Source organism: Crocuta crocuta, unplaced genomic scaffold, assembly GCF_008692635.1.
Source record: "Crocuta crocuta isolate KB4526 unplaced genomic scaffold, BGI_CrCroc_1.0 scaffold290, whole genome shotgun sequence".
Lineage (NCBI taxonomy): Eukaryota > Metazoa > Chordata > Mammalia > Carnivora > Hyaenidae > Crocuta > Crocuta crocuta.
This window is the reverse complement of record NW_027527429.1, coordinates 637,319-655,234: the sequence shown is the minus strand read 5'-3', so window position 1 is coordinate 655,234 and position 17,916 is coordinate 637,319. Positions and strand designations below refer to the sequence as shown.

The 17,916-nt window shown below is 54.2% G+C and overlaps 1 protein-coding gene across 1 annotated transcript in view; it reads left to right on the top strand.

The window, feature by feature from the left end:
* SNED1 (sushi, nidogen and EGF like domains 1) overlaps positions 1–17,916 on the top strand; it is a 71,553-nt gene that overhangs the window by 13,329 nt on the left and 40,308 nt on the right. The window contains 6 exon segments of the mRNA XM_077758284.1: positions 2,215–2,355; positions 3,038–3,200; positions 6,371–6,496; positions 6,731–6,844; positions 8,877–8,990; positions 9,096–9,209. Of these exon segments, the coding sequence (XP_077614410.1) occupies positions 2,215–2,355; positions 3,038–3,200; positions 6,371–6,496; positions 6,731–6,844; positions 8,877–8,990; positions 9,096–9,209 (772 nt within the window).

The window sequence follows — 17,916 nt, the reverse complement described above, 5'->3', positions numbered from 1 at the left end:
CAGGTGAGGTCTTCACTCCGGGGCGGCGGTGCCGGGGTCCCCAGCAGCTGAGGCTCAGGAACTTGGTGCAGGTGGAAGAGAGCACTGGCGGGCGGGGCGGGCGAGTCGCTCACAAGCCCTGAGATCCCCCGCAGCCCTGGGGCCCGGCACGTCCTGGAGAGAGTTAGCCAGGCACCCTGGGCCCCCCAGATGCGCGCCACTGGGTGTCTTAAAATAGGCGGGTGACAGCGAACGGGGAAAGATGGGCTTTTCCGTAAAGGTTGCTACAGTACGCGCCTATGCTAGTCAACTTCATTCATGCAGAGCCCACGAGTATTTTGTAAATTCTATCTGTTTCTTCTTATCACCAATCTGTAAGAGAAACATCTTTGTAACAAAAAGAAACAAAGAATCCGTAATTCCAAGAGATCGCTCCCATTACACCTTCCCTATTGTACACGGACACACACTGTAAACAACAAATAGAGCCACACAGAACACGCTGTTTTGTGGGTTTCTTCACTCAGCAGTGCTGGGCATCTTGCTCAGCTACACGTTCCTCCCCATCACTGCAGAAACTGTGAGGTCACCCCCGCACTCTATGTCCTTCATACCTGGGAGAGGGGAGGGGCCTGAGTCCCTCCTGTGCCGACAGAGGACACCTTAATGTTCTCCAGTGTTTGGGCCTGGACGGGGTGGGGGGCGCTACAAAATGACTGAATTCTTATAAGGGCTCAGAGTTCTGAGTCTGGGCTGTAATCGGGGCTGGAAGCTCCTGGAACAGGCTGTGTAACAGGAAGGGATGGCTAAGCTCCACGCCCGGCCTCGCTCTCCCCGCACGCTGGGCCTCGGCAGCCTGCGAAGCCCCACTGCTGCCCTTGCTGACCTCAGTCCTGCCCTCCATCCCCCTCAGCTTTCTCGCCTTCATGGCCACCGCGCACTGGCTGTCCTCAGAGTGAGCACCAGCTCTGCCTGCCTGGAGGAAGCACTGGGGAGCATTCATTTCTGCATAAGTAAGAAGATGGGCCATATGATGCCCGCCATGTCAGCCAGCGCCTGTGCCCTGAGGTGGGCACCGCGCGGCCCCTAGACCGGGCACCGTCTCCTGGCACGGGTCCCCTGCAAGGAGGCAGCCACCGCAGAGCTCTGACTCGCCCCTCAAACTCATGGCCCCAGACGTGCAAATACGCCGCGTGCGACCACGGGTCTCCCTGGCTCTCCTCCCTCGCCAGCCTCACGGGCAAACAGGGAAGACCTTCTTTGACCTTCCATGCCTTTGGTGTCTGGTGCATCTGTTCAGTACAGCCGGCCGGCCGTGCTCTGCTGTTAACACATCTGCTTGTATGACCCTCGCCAATGTTGTCATTTTTTTCTTACTGACCCATAGAAGTTGTGCTTGAACTGAAGATACGACAGTTTCGACTGCCACCTATGTTCTAGAAACATTTTTCACTTTGCCATTTGCTCTTCCGTTTCGCCTTATGGCACTTTCCGTGCAGAAGTTTCTGTAGTCAGACATGTAAATCTCCTTGGCTTTCGCGGTTGACACGTTATGTTAAAGTCCCTCCCCAACGCGGCCCTGTGACTTGCCCATATCTGCCTCTAGGGCTCTGATGGTCCCATTCATAACCTTACTCGATGTGGGCTTTACTGTCACATGTGATGCGAAGCTCTGACTTTATGCTTTTCCAGAGAGTTTCCTGTTGGCCCCGAGATCACTTCTGAAACAGCCCCCTCCTCTGCCCAAAACCAGAAACAACATTCACACGTGCTACTCAGTCAGAGTCTCATGGAAGAGAATTCCATGAAAAACAAAAAGTGCTAAGACCACTTTTCCTCCTTTCCTTTTCTTACCCCCCCACCCTTTATGGTTTTTGCTTCACACAAGGCAGTTGTGGATTCGGCCCGGTCAGCACTCACCCTTGCGCCCCAGACACCGCAGGGCGCAGGGTCGGCTCCTGGCGTCTGTGGGCCCTCAGGACCCCTCAGTGTGTCTCACTCACCAGGTGACAGATATGGGGGTGCCCGCCCTGTGCTGGGGCCTCAGACCCTGGGGACATAGTGGAGGATGGGGACGAGGCCAGTGGCTTGATGGCAGATGGCTGACCACGTAGCTGGGAACGCAGATGAGGGGTCAGTGGCGGATAACAGCGCGTGAAGGGATGCAGGAGGGGAGTGGGGCCCCGTAGCGCGGACCTGGGGCCAGAGCCCTGTTCAGATGTCCCTCCTCGGCAGGTCAACACGTTCCAGACTGTGCTCATCACTGATGGCAAGTTCTCCTTCACCATCTTCAACTATGAGTCCATCACGTGGACCACAGGCACGCACGCCAGCAGTGGGGGTGACACCGATGGCCTGGGGGGCATCGCAGCCCAGGTAGGGCCCGCTCCCCCTGCCACGCCTGTCGTGAGCTGATGAAACAGGCACACCCTCCCTACGCGCACCCGGTGCTGTGAAGAGGCCAGCGTGGGGCCTTCTGAGGCCAATCCCAGCCCAGGCTCCGGGAAACTTCCTCTCGCCAAAGGCACTTTTGTCCTGAGCCTCCAGGGCCAGCTGAGCTGACACAGGGCCCTTGGTTCTCTGTGCACTAACTGTCCTAGGGGCTGGCCCGTGGCCCACAGAACCGCGGCCAGCAGGAAACCCCAGGTGCGGAGGCGGTGGTCACGTACCAGTCCCCAAGGCCAGCCAGTGCTCCTGCACTCTGTGAACGCCCCACCTCCTCCCGGGCCACCTGGGCTCACACTTGCCCCTGGTCCCTGGTCTCCGGTCCCTATGGGAGTCGAGAGGCCAGGTGTATGTGGGGGGGACACACCAGCCCCCAAGGTTGGCGGCTGGAGGAACTGCTGGCTGGGAGGTTGCTGATCGGGATGAGGACAGCATGCGGGGTGGTACGGGTACCCTAACCTGTAAAGCTCCAGGGTTACAAGGCTGTCTTCCACATGATCTCTTTGACCCTGGCCACTGTTGGGAGGGGGGAGTAGGTGGGTCTCAGGAACTTTAGGGAGACCTTGGGACCCCAACCTGCATGTGTCCCCCACTCTCCATGCCCACCCCCCAGGCTGGCTTCAATGCAGGTGACGGGCGGCGCTACTTCAGCATTCCCGGCTCACGCACAGCAGACATGGCCGAGGTGGAGACCACCACCAACGTGGGCGTGCCCGGGCGCTGGGCGTTCAGAATCGATGATGCCCAGGTGCGCGTGGGGGGCTGCGGCCATACAAGTAAGAGGCTGGAGCCAGCGGCTCAGGGCTGTGGGGGTTGGGGTGGCTCAGGGAGTTGGGGGGGAGGTGACAGGAGGGAGCTGGGGGCAGGGAGGAGGGGCGAGGAGAAGGGGGCTGGATGTGTGGCTGGATCCTTGACAGGGTGAAGGGAGGGTGGGGCTGGACGAAGCGGGTGCTGGAGGAGGGGGAGGGGCACTGGGGACAGGCAGGCTGCTGGCCAGGAGGGCACGGTCTCACCCACCCCCTCCCCCAGCCAGGAGCCTGGGCTAGGACCGGCTCCTTCCTTGAGGCCCGTCTTTTCCTGGGGAGGCTTTCCTATCTCTGCTCTGGGCGCTGCGCAGGGGAATGTGCTGGAGACCACAGTTTGTGCCCAAAGCGGAGAGCCGGGGTCGCCCGTCCTGGGGCCAGGAGTCGGGCTCACCCATTCTCTCCCAGCCTGGAACCTGGGCCGGGGAGGGGCCCCTGTCCCCAGGACCACCTGGCGCTCATTTCACCCATTTCCCCACATTTGCCAAGGACTTGCTGCTTGGTGGGATTTGGTGCCTGTTTCACACCCCTCGCATCTGCCCAGCTAGAGGGATTTCCCTGACACCCCGGGGTCCTGCGGGCACTGAACGCAGCAGACGGGGGGGGGGGGGGGGGGGGGTGTGGGCTCCATCTCAGGGCAGGCGGTCGGGATGTCCGCAGAAGGATTTGTCCTGCCCCCTTCCCCTGTGTGGTGCTGGCCAAGACGCTGGGCTCTCCTGAAACATGCTTACAAGTGGAGATGGTGTGTCAATAACTGACCTGGCCACTCAGCGAGGAGGACCAATCACAGGCTCTGCAAAGGCGGAGGCCACAGTGACGCCCACGTGGGGACCGAGGCCACTGGGAGGACCCTCTTCCCACTTCTCTGAACACAAATCTCTGGGTGTGAACACAGCACGGTGGATCCCACCCAGACCTCCCGGGGCCGCTGGCGCACACTCGGCAGGGGCAGGGGCCCGACCCAGGGGGGCAGGCATGTACCCCCAGAGCCAGCAGACTCCCCAAGGGCTGGGGAGGGTGCCCGGGTGAGAGATGCCTGGGGCAGCCGAACCCACCCACTCACTGGAGCACCAGAGAGGCCCCAGCCAGTGTCTGAGCTTAGGAGATGGGGAACTCACAGGTGAGGGAGCCCAGGAAACAATAATTTTGCACCTCCCCCAAAGTGGCCAGCGGGGTGCCCAAGAACACAAGCCCCCCTGCAGCCCCAGGCGTGCGCCCCATAGCCTGCTCTGCCCCTCTGGGTTTGGGGCAGTGGTGGTTCAGGGGGTATGGACACCACTCTACCTCTGACAGCAGAGGTCTGTGGCTTGTCATCCGCAGGTTGTGGCTGGGGATCAAGGTGTGGGTGCTGTGTGAGCTGCTGTAGCAGTGCTTTGTGGATGCAGGTCAGAGCAGGCGGGTGGGCAGGTGTGGGTGCGGGTGCGGGCAGGTGTGGGTGCAGGTGCAGCAGGTGTGGGGGCAGGTGCGGGCAGGTGTGGGTACAGGTGTGGCAGGTGTGGGTGCAGGTGTGCGCAGGTGTGAGTGCAGGGGCAGGCAGGTGTGGGTACAGGCGTGGGCAGGTGTGGGTACAGGTGTGGCAGGTGTGGGTGCAGGTGCAGGCAGGTGTGGGTGCAGGTGTGGCAGGTGTGGGTACAGGCGTGGGCAGGTGTGGGTACAGGCGTGGGCAGGTGTGGGTACAGGTGTGGCAGGTGTGGGTGCAGGTGCAGGCAGGTGTGGGTGCAGGTGTGGCAGGTGTGGGTACAGGCGTGGGCAGGTGTGGGTACAGGCGTGGGCAGGTGTGGGTACAGGTGTGGCAGGTGTGGGTGCAGGTGCAGCAGGTGTAAGCAAGTGTGGATGTAAGTGTGGGTGCAGGTGTGAGAGCAGGCGTGGGTACAGGTGTGGCCAGGCCCGTGCTCCCCCACGGGCTGCGGGCTGTGACCCTGAGGAATGGGACCCCCAGAAGAGGGTTGGCCAGTCCCTCGGGGACCCCTTTCCCACGCTGACGTGCTTCTCCCCATGATCCCAGGCTTCCGGGGGAGTGGAAGGAGGAGGCGTTGCTGGGCTTTCCAGGCTAGTGTGCAGCGGCCTGCAGGAGCCCCCTCGCCTCCCCACGGCCACACTGCAGGCCCAGAAGAGGGAGCCTGTGTGTGTCAGTCCGGGTTCCCCACACACAGGCGGTGCCGGGAAGTGGGGGGGGGGGGGGTCAGTTCTCACGTGAGAGGCAGAGACCACCTTTGGAAGCCTCGCTCCTGAGGAAGGCGGGTCCAGGCGGGCAGCCAGCCAGCACGCGCCGCAGGGCAGCCAGACCACGAGCGAGTGTGGCCAAGTGAACGGAGGGGTATGGGTGAGGAGGGGCGGGGGCACGCAGCCCGAAAGATACCCTTAGTCCCGGTGGTGTTCCGGGAGTGTCCCCTCTCTCTCCTGGATACCATGCCAGCTCTCCCGGGGCCCTCCTAGCATCAGGGGATCCGAGACCTGGGGTGCTCTAGTGATCTGCCAATTCGTGCTTCTTAATCGCAGATTTCAGCAGCCTTACTTCTCCGAGCTGAGCTCTGTGGGCTGCACGGCCTGGAGGGCCCAGGCACGGGGCTGGGTGGCCCCCGAGGGCCGCTAGAGGCCTCCCTGGCCAGGAGGCCGTGACTGATGTGGGAAACCCCGACCTCAGCAGCCCTGAGTGTGGCCCCCTCGTTTCACGCGGGGAAGCCTGGAGGGGCAGCTGGGCATGATTTCCGTCCTATAAGTGGCAGCCCTGGGACCAGACTGCACCCCCTCAGAAGGGCCTGAGGACCCCCCCCACCGCCCCTGGTTCCTACGGGGTCCCCCCCACCCGAGGCTCACCCCTGCCCGTGCGCCTTCCTGCGTTGCTGGGCACCCTTGGGTCTTGTGTCTCCTGTCCCTCAGACAAGCTGATGCGTTAAAGGGATAGGAAGGTGCTGTGGGCTTAAGGGACTCTGGGGAAGCCTGGCCCCCGAGGAAGGTGGCGTCGCGGCCCAGGGATCTAAATGTCGGCAGGGCAGATGGCAGGCGCGCTGGGCACCCCGGGGAGACCTGGGAAGTGAATCGTGGACGCTAGGCTGCCAGCGGACCACACAGCGATCCCTCAGAGATGGGCCCTTCGGGTCGGGGGAGGGAAGGGACGGCTCGGCTCCTTCCTGTGTCCACAGCCTCCGTGTGCCTGGCCCTGCGTCCCTGCCTCAACGGCGGCAAGTGTATTGACGACTGTGTCACGGGCAACCCCTCCTACAGCTGCTCCTGCCTCTCGGGCTTCACGGGGAGGCGGTGTCATCTGGGTGAGTTTACACTGCAGCACAGCCAGTGGCCCCAAGAGCCCAAGGTCAAGGGTGTCTGTCCCCACAGTGTGGGCAACGAAGGAAGGGGTGCACACAGTGGCTCCCTGACAGACAGTGCGGGAGGCGGTGCCCTGTCTGAGCCGACCGCCCCCCAAGTGGGGCCGGGAGGGGGTCCAGGCAGAGTCTCCCCAGCCTGGCTTCCTCCACTGAGGCCCCGCCGGCTCTGCTTCTCAGATGTGAACGAGTGTGCCTCCCATCCGTGTCAGAACGGCGGTACCTGCACGCACGGCATCAACAGCTTCAGCTGCCAGTGCCCGGCCGGCTTCGGGGGGCCCACCTGTGAGACAGGTGAGAGGGACCCCGGCGGCTGCGGGGCACCCCGTGTGGTCCTGCCTGACCAGGGGCACGTGGGCAGCCTGGGGGAGCGCCAGGTCAGCGTCCGCGGAGGGCTTGGCGGCAGACGCAGGCAGTCCCGAGTGGCTCGTGGGGCTGGAGCAGGGACTCGAGGGGAGACCCCGGGGCACCCCCTGGGCGCTGGTGCCTGGTCCCAGCCTGGCTGCAGGGCCCGCACGAGAGCCACCAGGGTGCTGCTGAACCATCACTTTCCTCTCGGCTCTGGACTGGCTTGGTGGGGATGTGGGGGCTCCCAAGGTCAGACAGGCCGGCAGTGGGGTGTGGAAGGGTACAACCCCACACCTCTTCCTCTCTGTGCCCCCGAATCCCACACCCCTACAGCTCCCAACAGAAGGGGAGGCTGTTTCTCTCCAGCCCCCAGGTCTCCCAGCCGTGGCTTGGGGTCCTTCTTGAGGACCCCCTGCTGCCTCCAGGCTCAGCTGCACCCTTCTTCCAAACGCCACTACCTGCCCTTCCTCCAGCACCTGTCGGGGCTCCCATCATCCTGGCCCTTTGCCTACCTGGTGAAGGAAGGCAGGCCCCGCTGCTGCCCCCAGTCTCACTGTGGGAAGCTGCTGGGGGAGCCCAACAAAAAGAGCCCCTTCCAATCAAAGCACCATGACCCCTAATGCCCACTGGGCTGGACCACACACCCATCCCCTAAATACACTCACGGACGCACAGTCATTGTTTAGAGACACAGAACACGTGGTTAAATCCAGTGTGTACAAGTAATGGCTGTACAGAAAGCAGCATTTCTCAGGGAGACTTACAGCCACAGGGATGTTTTAAGACTCGCGTGTACATGGGGCACCGGGGGCTCAGTCGGTTGAGCGTCCGACTTCGGCTCAGGTCATGATCTCACAGTTCATGGTTCAAGCCCCACATCGGGCTCTACTGACAGCTCAGCGCCTGGAGCTGCTTCAGATTCTGTGTCTCCCTCTCTCTGCCCTTCCCCACTCATGTTCTGTCTCTCTCTGTCCCAAAAAAAAAAAAAAGGACCTGTGTGTACACACGTCTGGGCCCTGGGAGGCCCCTAGGAGGGCCTGGGCTGCAGCCAGTCGCCCTGTGCCTCAGATTCCTCATGGCCACTATGGTGACCCCGACAGGTCCCAGGTCCCCACAGAGGCTCGCTGGTCTCAGGACCCACCTCCGCCACAGAGCACACAACAGAGGGGCGCCCGGCAGCGTCCAGGCAGGGACATGTGTGGCTCCCCTCCCCACAGGTGCCCGGCCCTGCTCTCTGGTGGTCAGGCTCCAGGAGACAGGGGTCAGCCCCGGAAGCCCCTCCATCCCTCCGGCTCCTTCCTCCCACTGGCCCCCTCGAGTCCGGGGAGGACCACATGCTGCGAGGACCCATTTGGCACCCATACTGAGTGGTTTGGGGAAAGCACTGTCATCAGGACACATGGCACGGTTGAGGTGCCCCCCCCACCGGCTCAGCCACTGGGGCGCATGGACCAGCAGCCGCCAAGGGGTCTAAGAGGCCAGCATACTGGGCACAGGTGGCCAGGAACAGGCTGTGCCTCCCCCACCCCTACCTGGTGGGGGTCAAGCACCTCTGCACCCAGCCCACAGCAAGACATGCCTCCTCCCCACCTCGCCCCTTCACCCACAGGCCACTTGGCTCCTCCTGCGCCTCTACCCACTGTACCCCCTCCAGGTGCTGTCACAGGCTGTGTCCCCTGCCTGGCCCAGAGGAATCCCTCCAGAATCCCACTCTGTGCCGGCAACAAGAACCCCAGGGTGGGTGGGGCCTGCACCCCGTCACCCCCGCGCCCCCATCCAGTGGGTGCACAGCCTCCTCCCACTACAGATCTGCTGCCACAAACCCGATGCGGGTGAACTCTGGGCCGATGGGAGGGGACCGTCCAGGCCCAGACCCCACAGCCGACACCCTTAGAGCCACCTCCAGAGTGGGATGGGACAGGCATCCCCGGCAGCCACAGCCGAGGGTCCAACACATTCCCCACCTCTGCACGTGCAGCACTGTCTCCATGTGACAGCAGAGAGTGTGAGAACGGCGGGCAGTGCCAGGCGGAGAGCGGTACAGCGGTGTGCCTGTGCCAGGCTGGCTACACGGGTGCGGCCTGCGAGACGGGTGAGTGGCCTGCCCGGGGGATGGCAGAGGCTCCTGCCCGGCCAGACCCAGTGCTGGGAAGCCAAAGACTGGCTCCAGCCAAGCTCCCACCTCCACTGCCCGCAGATGTGGACGAATGTGCCTCCGATCCGTGCCTGAACGGAGGCTCGTGTGTGGACCTCGTGGGGAATTTCACCTGCCTGTGCTCAGAGCCCTTCGCAGGACCTCGCTGTGAGACAGGTAATGGCAAACGTCCGCAGCCCCCACGGGGACAGCAGCGCAGCCGGTCACCTGGCCCCTTTCCCACACCACCCAGATGAACTCCGCTGTGGCCCGGGGGGGTCACCTCCCAGCCCTGCCTGCGCCTGCCTGTCCCCAAGCTGCCATCCTGCCGCGACTCTGCCGCCCGTGTGCTGTGTGAGGCCAAGCGGGCTTCTTGTCCTCTCCCCTCCCGGCGTCCCCCCCCAGTCCCCACGGCCCCCACGGCCCCGTGTCCCCCCGCAGCCCCCCCGTCCCCGTGTCTGTCCGTAACATGCAGGGCCACCCTCTCGAGGCCCCTCTTCCTGCTCAAGAGATTCTTGGCTTTAACACCCTTCTTTCCAACTCTAGGCCGCTCACCCTGCAAGGGACCGAGCCACGGGAGTTGGAAAGAAAACTGATCTTTCCTGCGTGTGATGAAACTTGCTAGTTCCTATTTCACATTGTCATAAATGCGGATTATGACCTGGTAGATCAATTTAAAAATGAACCACATTTCACAGCCCACAGAATGAACTCACTGTTCGACACTGCCCTGACCTGCCATGGTCTCGCCCAGCCACTGTGCCGGCCAATGACAGCAGTGTCACCGCTTGGGCTACTGGTCCCTGGGAGGCGCTTAAGACAAGCTTGTCAGGTTAATTTTGAGTCTAAAATTTTAAGAAGGAAATGATGTTTCACTCATAAGTAAGATGTAGATGGACACTGTACCCTCCATCAGTCTTTGGTCACATGGCCACACATAGGACGGGCCACGTCCTGAGGAGAGGGTGAGGCTCTGCAGTGCAGAGGGGAGGGGGGGAGGGCAGCAACATTACCTGTCTGTTGCTTAAAATCACTGTGAGAGGTCACAGTGCACCTTGCCCAGATTGTTATCTAAATATCTGTGTATTTAACTAAACTTATGACAGAAAACAGATTAGTGATTTCAAAAGATTTTGCGAAGAAACCACATTTTTATGGGACGAATAATCCAAATATAAGCAGACAGTAAGGAAGGACAGCCCCGACGCTGTCCCGAGTGTAGGCTCAGTAGTCATGTTACAAGATGCCAGCCTTGACATTCTCATCAGGTTCAACAGGCAATTGGCCAAAAAGTGGAATTTAAGGAAAAAATAGTATCCATTCTTTTGCTTATGGCCACGAAAGATCGGCTGCTCTGGGAATTTCCCTCACCATCAACAACTGGAAAGCCAGACAAAAATACACGAAACGACTGCTTTCGGCCACTGGACAACAGACATCCTGGGACTGTGGCCCCTGGGAGGAGGCACTGGAGCCGGACAAGCCCACAAATGCCCCCGAGTCTGCCCGCAGGAAGTCCCCAAGCCCCTTGCCGCAAGGGGGCCCAGACTCCAGCAGGTCCTCTGAGTCTCAGGGTCATGGAGACAGGGATTCTAGTTTGGTGGCTGCAGTTGTGGGGAGAATTCCAGAAAGGATGGAGTTACTAAGAGGGAGGAAGCAGCTCTGAAGATGTGCAGAGGGACCCCTGGACTCGGCTCAGCACACTCTAGGGGCGGTGAAATCCATAAGGCTGGAAAGAAGGCCTAGAAGTGATGAGTCAGGCAATCCCCAGAATTCAGCAAGGCTGGGAATAATCCACTTCTCTACAGCCAGAGTTCAGAGAGCTCTTCACACCCAGGACCCAGGAGGGTCCTCAGTGGGGTATCATCTTGCTGGTGTGGATAAATAGATGCTAGATCTATAGATAAACAGATGCTGGATGCCCAACCAAAAATCATCAGGTGTACTAAGTATCAAGAATATATGACCCACACAGAAGATATGAACAGACACTTCTCCAAAGAGGACATCCAGAGGGCCAACAGACACATGAAACGATGCTCAGCTTCCCTCCTCATCAGGGAAATACAAATCAAAACCACACTGAGATTCCACCTCACACCAGTCAGAGTGGCTAAAATGAGCAAATCAGAGAACTCTAGATGCTGGCGAGGATGTGGAGAAACGGGCACCCTCCTACGCTGTTGGTGGGAACGTAAACTGGTGCGGCCCCTCTGGAAAACAGTGTGGAGGTTCCTCAAAAAATTAACAATAGAACTCCCCTATGACCCAGCAATAGCACTGCTAGGAATTTACCCAAGGGATCCAGAAATGCTGATGCATAGGAGCACATGTACCCCAATGTTCATAGCAGCACTCTCAACAATAGCCAAAACATGGAAAGAGCCTAAGTGTCCATCAAAGGACAAGTGGATCAAGAAGATGTGGTTTATCTATACGATGGAATACTACATGGCAACGAGAAACAATGAAATCTGGCCACGTGTAGCAACATGGATGGACCTTGAGGGTGTTATGCTGAGCGAAATAAATCAGGGAGAGAAGGACAGATACCATATGTTTGCACGTATAGGAGGATTAGGAGGAACTTAACGGAGGAACGTGGGAGAGAAGAAGGAGGGAAATGGTGGGGGAGAGGAAGGGAGGCAAACCATGAGAGACTCTTGAATGCTGAGAACAAACTGAGCACTGATGGATGGGCGGGGGGAGATAGGCATGGAGGAGGGCACTTGTGGGGATGAGCACTGGGTGTTATATGGAAACCAACTTGACAATAAACTATTTGTAAAAAAAAAAAAAAAAAGGAATTGACTCATACTGAAAAAGAAAAAAAGAATATATGACCCACAGGCTCAGTCGGTTAAGCATCTGACTTCAGCTCAGGTCATGATCTCACGGTTCGTGGGTTCGAGCCCCACATCAGACGCTGTGCTGACAGCTCAGAGCCTGGAGCCTGCTTCAGATTCTGTGTCTCCCCCTCTCTCTGCCCCTCCTCTGCTTGCACTCTGTCTCTGTCTCTCTCTCAAAAATAAACATTAAAAATTTTTAATAAAAAGCTAGAAAAAAAGAATATATGACCCACAGCCAGGAGAAAAATAGAGCAATAGAAACAGATAATAGAGATGATGAAATTAGCAGATATGCACGTTTAATCGTCGACTGTAAACATGCTCTGTATGCTCAAGACTGGAGGAGAAAAGACACAGTGAGAAGTGGAAGATACAAGAAACTTCTAGAGATATAAAGTGTAAAATCTCTATTTTAAAATCACACTGGACATATTAACCACAGGTGACACACTGCAGAAGGAAAGTTCAGTGCACTGGGAGAAATGACCCAAGAAGCCACCCAGGAGGGAGAGAGACCACGGCCAAGGCCGTGTCTCCAGTGGCCTGTACGACACACACCATGCAGCGTAATGTCTGTGCGTGTGGGGTCCAGAAGGACGGAGGGGGCTGGAAGGGCACAGAAAAAAAATGAGGAAATAATAGCCACGTGCCACGTGTTTTCTAAATTTGATGAAAATTAAAACCCACATATCCAAGAAAAGCATGAATAAAATCACACGGAGCACATCATCATCAAATTGCTAAAAACCAGGAACAAAGAGAAAAACCTGAAAAGCAGCTGGAGAAGGAAGACCAGACACAGGATGAAGAGAAACAAGAACGGAGACAGACTTCCCGTCAGAAGCAACGCCGGCCACAGGACAGCGGGCTGTCCGCCCAGCAGGTGCGCACAGGAAAAACTGCCTCTCGAGCGTTAAGGTGAAGTAAAGATCTGTCAGACTGCACTGGCATATATGATCTGTAAGAAATGGGGTTTTTTAAGCTTATTTATTTATTTTGAAAGAGAGAGAGAGAGAGAGAGCATGAGCAGGGGAGGGGCAGAGAGAAGGGGAGAGGGGGAGGGAAGAGACAGAGAATCCCCAGCAGGCTCTGCACTGTCAGTGTGGAGCCCAACACAGGGCTCGAACCACAAGACCATGACCTGAGCTGAAACCAAGTCAGATGTTTAACGGACCAAGCCACACGGGCACCCTGCCTGCCACCCATTTGAAAAAATAAAGTTTTATTGGCACACACCATGCCCAGTCATTTGGGTATGTCCGTGGCTGGCTGCTTTTACATTACACTCGCAGAGTCGAGTACCTGTGATCACATGGCTCCTAAAGCCAAAATACTAATATCTGCTGCTTCACAGGAAAAGCCTGCACTTAAAGCTGCTTTAAGCTATTGAGGTCATATATTTTATTTCTATAAGTGTTATAAATCCCAAAACATATTGTTATTTTTTGTGTTAAAATTACCTTTAAAGAGATTAAAAGTAAGAAGAAAAGCATTTTACAGTTTACCTTGGAGATATTGTGGGCTCGGTTCCAGACCACTGTAATAAAGTGGATACGGCAATAAAGCAACTCAAATGAATTTTCTGGTTTCCCAGTGCCTATAAAAGTTATGTTAGCACTACACTGCAGTCTATTACACTGCAGTCTAGCATTTAGCATCTTAGCATTTCTTAGCATCTAAGAAAATGTACACACCTTGATTAAAAACTACTTTGCTAGGGGCACCGGGGTGACTCAGTTGATTAAGCATCTGACTTTGGCTCAGGTCATGATCTCACAGTTCGTGGTTCGAGCCCCACGTTGGGCTCTGTGCTGACAACTCAGAGCTTGGAGCCTGTTTCAGATTCTGTGTCTCCCTCTCTCTCTGTCTCTCCCCTGTGCACGCTCAGTCTCTCTCTCAAAAATAAACATTAAAAATATTTTTTAAAAAACTACTTTGCTAAAAAATGGTAACCATCATCTGAGCTTTTAGTGAGTCATAATCAATGATCACAGATCACCATAACAAACATAATCATAATTAAAATTTTTGAAATATTGCAAAATTACCAAAATGTGGCACAGAGATATAAGGTGAACAAATGTGATTGGAAAAATGGCCCCAGTGGACTTGCTTGGTGCAGGGTTGCTACAAACCTTCAGTCTGTAAGAACACAGTATCAGTGGAGTCCAGGAAACTGAGGCATGCCTGTACATTTACCCATATAGTTAGCATTTCCAAAGCCCTTCATTCATTTGTGTAGATCTAGATTTTCATCTGGTACCATTTTTCTTTAGTCTAAGGAATTTCCTTTAACATTTCTGCCTGTGCAGAGCCTGCTTGGAATTCTCTCTCTTCCTCCCTCTCTGCCCACCCCCAAATAAATAAATAAACTTTAAAAAATAAATAAACCAGTGGTGGAAATAAAAAGTAATCCTAAAAATACTCAGTCCAGAGGCAGGAAAAGAAGGTAAAAGGAGTAAAGAATACATGAAACAAGTGATAGCCAACAGCAAGACGGTAGGTTTAATCATACTGATAGTTATGTTAACATGTAAAATGGTTAAACACACCAATTAAAAAGCAGACATTGTAAAATTGAATTGAAAAGCAAGACCAAACTAGATACTGTCTACAAGAAACCTACTATAAATATAAAGACACAGATAATTTGAAAGCAGTGGAAAGGGTTTCCAGTTTTGGGGAAGATGGAGGAAGCATGCTCTACCCTGTTTCTCCCACTGAATGCAGCCATAAACCCTGGACAGAATGCATGGAGCAGCTACCTGAGGACTCTGAAAAATAAATAGTAGCAGGTGGATTGGGGAAGAGGACCAAGCTTCCTCGAAGCACCACAGAAACAGTGGTGAATTTACCTTTTTCCTCTAGTGCCCCCCGGCCTGGACTCAAAGCAGCTCCCAGACCAGCAGTGAGCATCAGACGGACAGAAAGTGCTCCACGAGTAGCCACAAGAAGCAGGACCCACAACATCAGGAAGCTGACAGGAGGAAGCCTCCTCTCCGTCTGGAGTTCCTATGGCTCCACAAAGATGGGCGACTTCTATTGTTTTTCTTTTTCTCTGTCCACCCACCACTTGGCCCAGACTTGAGAGTGCACTCACAGGATGGAAGTAGCAGAGTTGGGGCAATAAAAAGCCCCAGCTTTCTTGCCAGGGAAACGTGTAGCACCAGAGCACTGGAAACTATACGGAGATTGTGGAGAGGGGGATCTGGGGCCAGCAAACCCATACTCATTTCTGAACTTCTGAGCTCCCTAAGTTGGGCAATCTGATCGAAAATATTAAAAACAATACCATATACAGTAGCTTCCCCAAAATTGAAAAACTTAGGTATAAATCTGACAAAACATGTACAAGACTTGTACACTGAACACCACAAAATTCTAGTGAGAGAAACTGAAGATCTAAGGAAATAGAGGGACATCCCATGTTCATGGATTGGGAGACTCAACATAGTAAATATGTCAGTCCTCCCCAAGGTGATCTAAAGATTTAACACAGTTCTAACCAAAGTCTCAGCAGAGTTTTGTAGCTATGCACAAGCTGGTCCTAAAATATATATGAAAAGACAAAGGAATTAAGATAGCCAAAACAATTTTGGAAAAGAATAAATTTTGAGGAATGACACTACCTTGTGTTAAGACTTAACTATAAAGCTACAGTGATCAAGACCCTATGATATTGGCAAAGAGACTGACACATACATCCGTGGAACAGAAGACCTGATCCAGAAGACCCACACAAATTTGGCCACGTTTTTTTAAAAGATGTGAAAGCAGGGGTGCCTGGGTGGCTCAGTTGGTTAAGCGTCCGACTTCAGCTGTCTGGTCATGATCTCACAGTTCGTGGGTTTGAGCCCCACGTTGGGCTCTGTGCTGACAGCCAGCTTAGAGCCTGGAGCCTGTTTCAGATCCTGTGTCTCCCTCTTTCTCTGACCCTCCCCTGCTCACGCAGTCTCTCTCTCTTGCTCTCAGAAATAAATAAAACATTAAAAAATTTTTTTAAGGTGTGAAAGCAATTCAGTGGAGAAAAGATTATCTTTTCAACACATAGTATTGGAACAATTAGACATTCTGATGCCAAAAATAAACTTCAGCTTCAACCTCATAACTTACACAAGATTAAGTCAAAATGAATCATAGACCTGGATGGAAAACATAAAACCATAATATTCCTAGAAGAAAACATAGGAGGAAAATCTCTGTGACCTGGGGTTAGATGAAGAATTCTTAGATAAGACATCAAAAGCACACCCCAGCAGAGAAAGACAGAAACAGTGGCCTGCATCAGAACGAAGCACGCTGCCCTGACACGATTCAGAGAATGAAGAGACAAGCTGCATGCTTCAAGAAGTCCTGTCTGACAAAGGGCTGGTGTCCAGAACACATAAAGAACTCTCCACGCTCAACTGTGAGAAAACAGCCAACCAGTCCCAAAATGGGCAAAAGACCTGAACAGACATTTAACCAAAAAGGATTCCCAGAAGGCAAAGAAGCACATCAACAAACATGGTTATTTGTCATTATCACTAGCCATTGGTGAATTGCAAATTAAAGCCACTATGAGATACCACCACAAAGCTATCAGAATGACTACAAGATAAAGTGCTGACTCGTAAGGACACAGAACTAAAAGAATACTCACGTATGTTGGGTGGTGATGTCAAATGGTTTAGCCACTGTGGAAACAGCCTAGTAGTTTTTCATAAAGTTAAACATGCACTTATAATATGACCCAGTAATCCCATTCCTAGCTGTTAACCCTAAAGAAATAATGACTTATGTTCACACAAAATACACAAATGTTTATAGCATGTCTATTTATAATCACCAAAACCCAGGAACACCAAATGTCCTTCCCCATACATGGAATACATGATTGCTGATCAAACAGCTGAGTCAGATCTTGAAAGCGTTATGCTAAGTGAAAGAAGCCAGTCTCAAAAGATCACATACTGTCCATGCATAATCTTCTGCTTCTCTCATTCTTAAACAGACAAAACTATAGTGATGAACAGATCAGTAGTTGCCAGGGGCTCAGGAAGGGAAGGAGTCTGTGACCCTGAAAAGATACAACAAGGAAGTATTTGGGATGATGAAGTGCTCAGTGTCCTTACTGTGATGGGGGCAACACAGATCTATACAGTGTTAAAAGTCATAGAAGCGCACATCGAGCAAGAGTCAGTTGTACCATATATTACTTAAAAGATAAATCCTGAACCACATGAAGATATCGAACATCTAAATAATGAAAAGGAACAGGCTGGCAAAAACTGATCAAGAGAAGTTGGAGTGGCTATATTCATATCAAAAGATTAAACTCAAGAATAAGGAATACTGCCGTGAACAGATGGGTCTTTTATGCCAAATGTGTCATCAAAAAAGCAAAACACCTGTAAGGTACCCGCACCTATGAACCTGCATCAGGACGCAGGAAGGGAAAGCAAGGAGAAACAGATCTATAACTACAGGGGCGGCCCTGACACGCCGCTCCCAGTGATTCACAGGATCAGTCAGGCCTCAAAGGCGTGAAGAGCACCATCGGCCCACCTGACCTAAGTGACATTTACAAACACTCACATCCTTTCCAAGTGCTCATGGAGCACTCACCATGACAGACCATCCTGCAGGAAACAAAATAAAGCCCACCTTACAATCCAGCAATTGCACTACTAGATATTTGCCCAAAGAATACAAAACTGCTGATTCGAAGGGGCACATGCACCCCAGTGTTTACAGCAGCGTTATCAACACTAGCCAAGCTATGCAGAGAGCCCAAAAGTCTATCGACNCAGCCATCAAAAAGAAGGAAATCTTGCCATTTGCAAAGACATGGATAGAGCTAGAGTGTATTATGCTAAACATAATAAATCAATCAGAGAAAGACAGCTACCAGTGATTTCACTCATCTGGAATTTAAGAAACAAAACAGATGAACATATGGGAAGGGAGCGGGAGAAAAAGGGAGAGGGAAACAAACCACGAGAGACTCTTAACAACTGAGAACAAACTGCGGGTTGATGGAGGGAGGTGGGTGG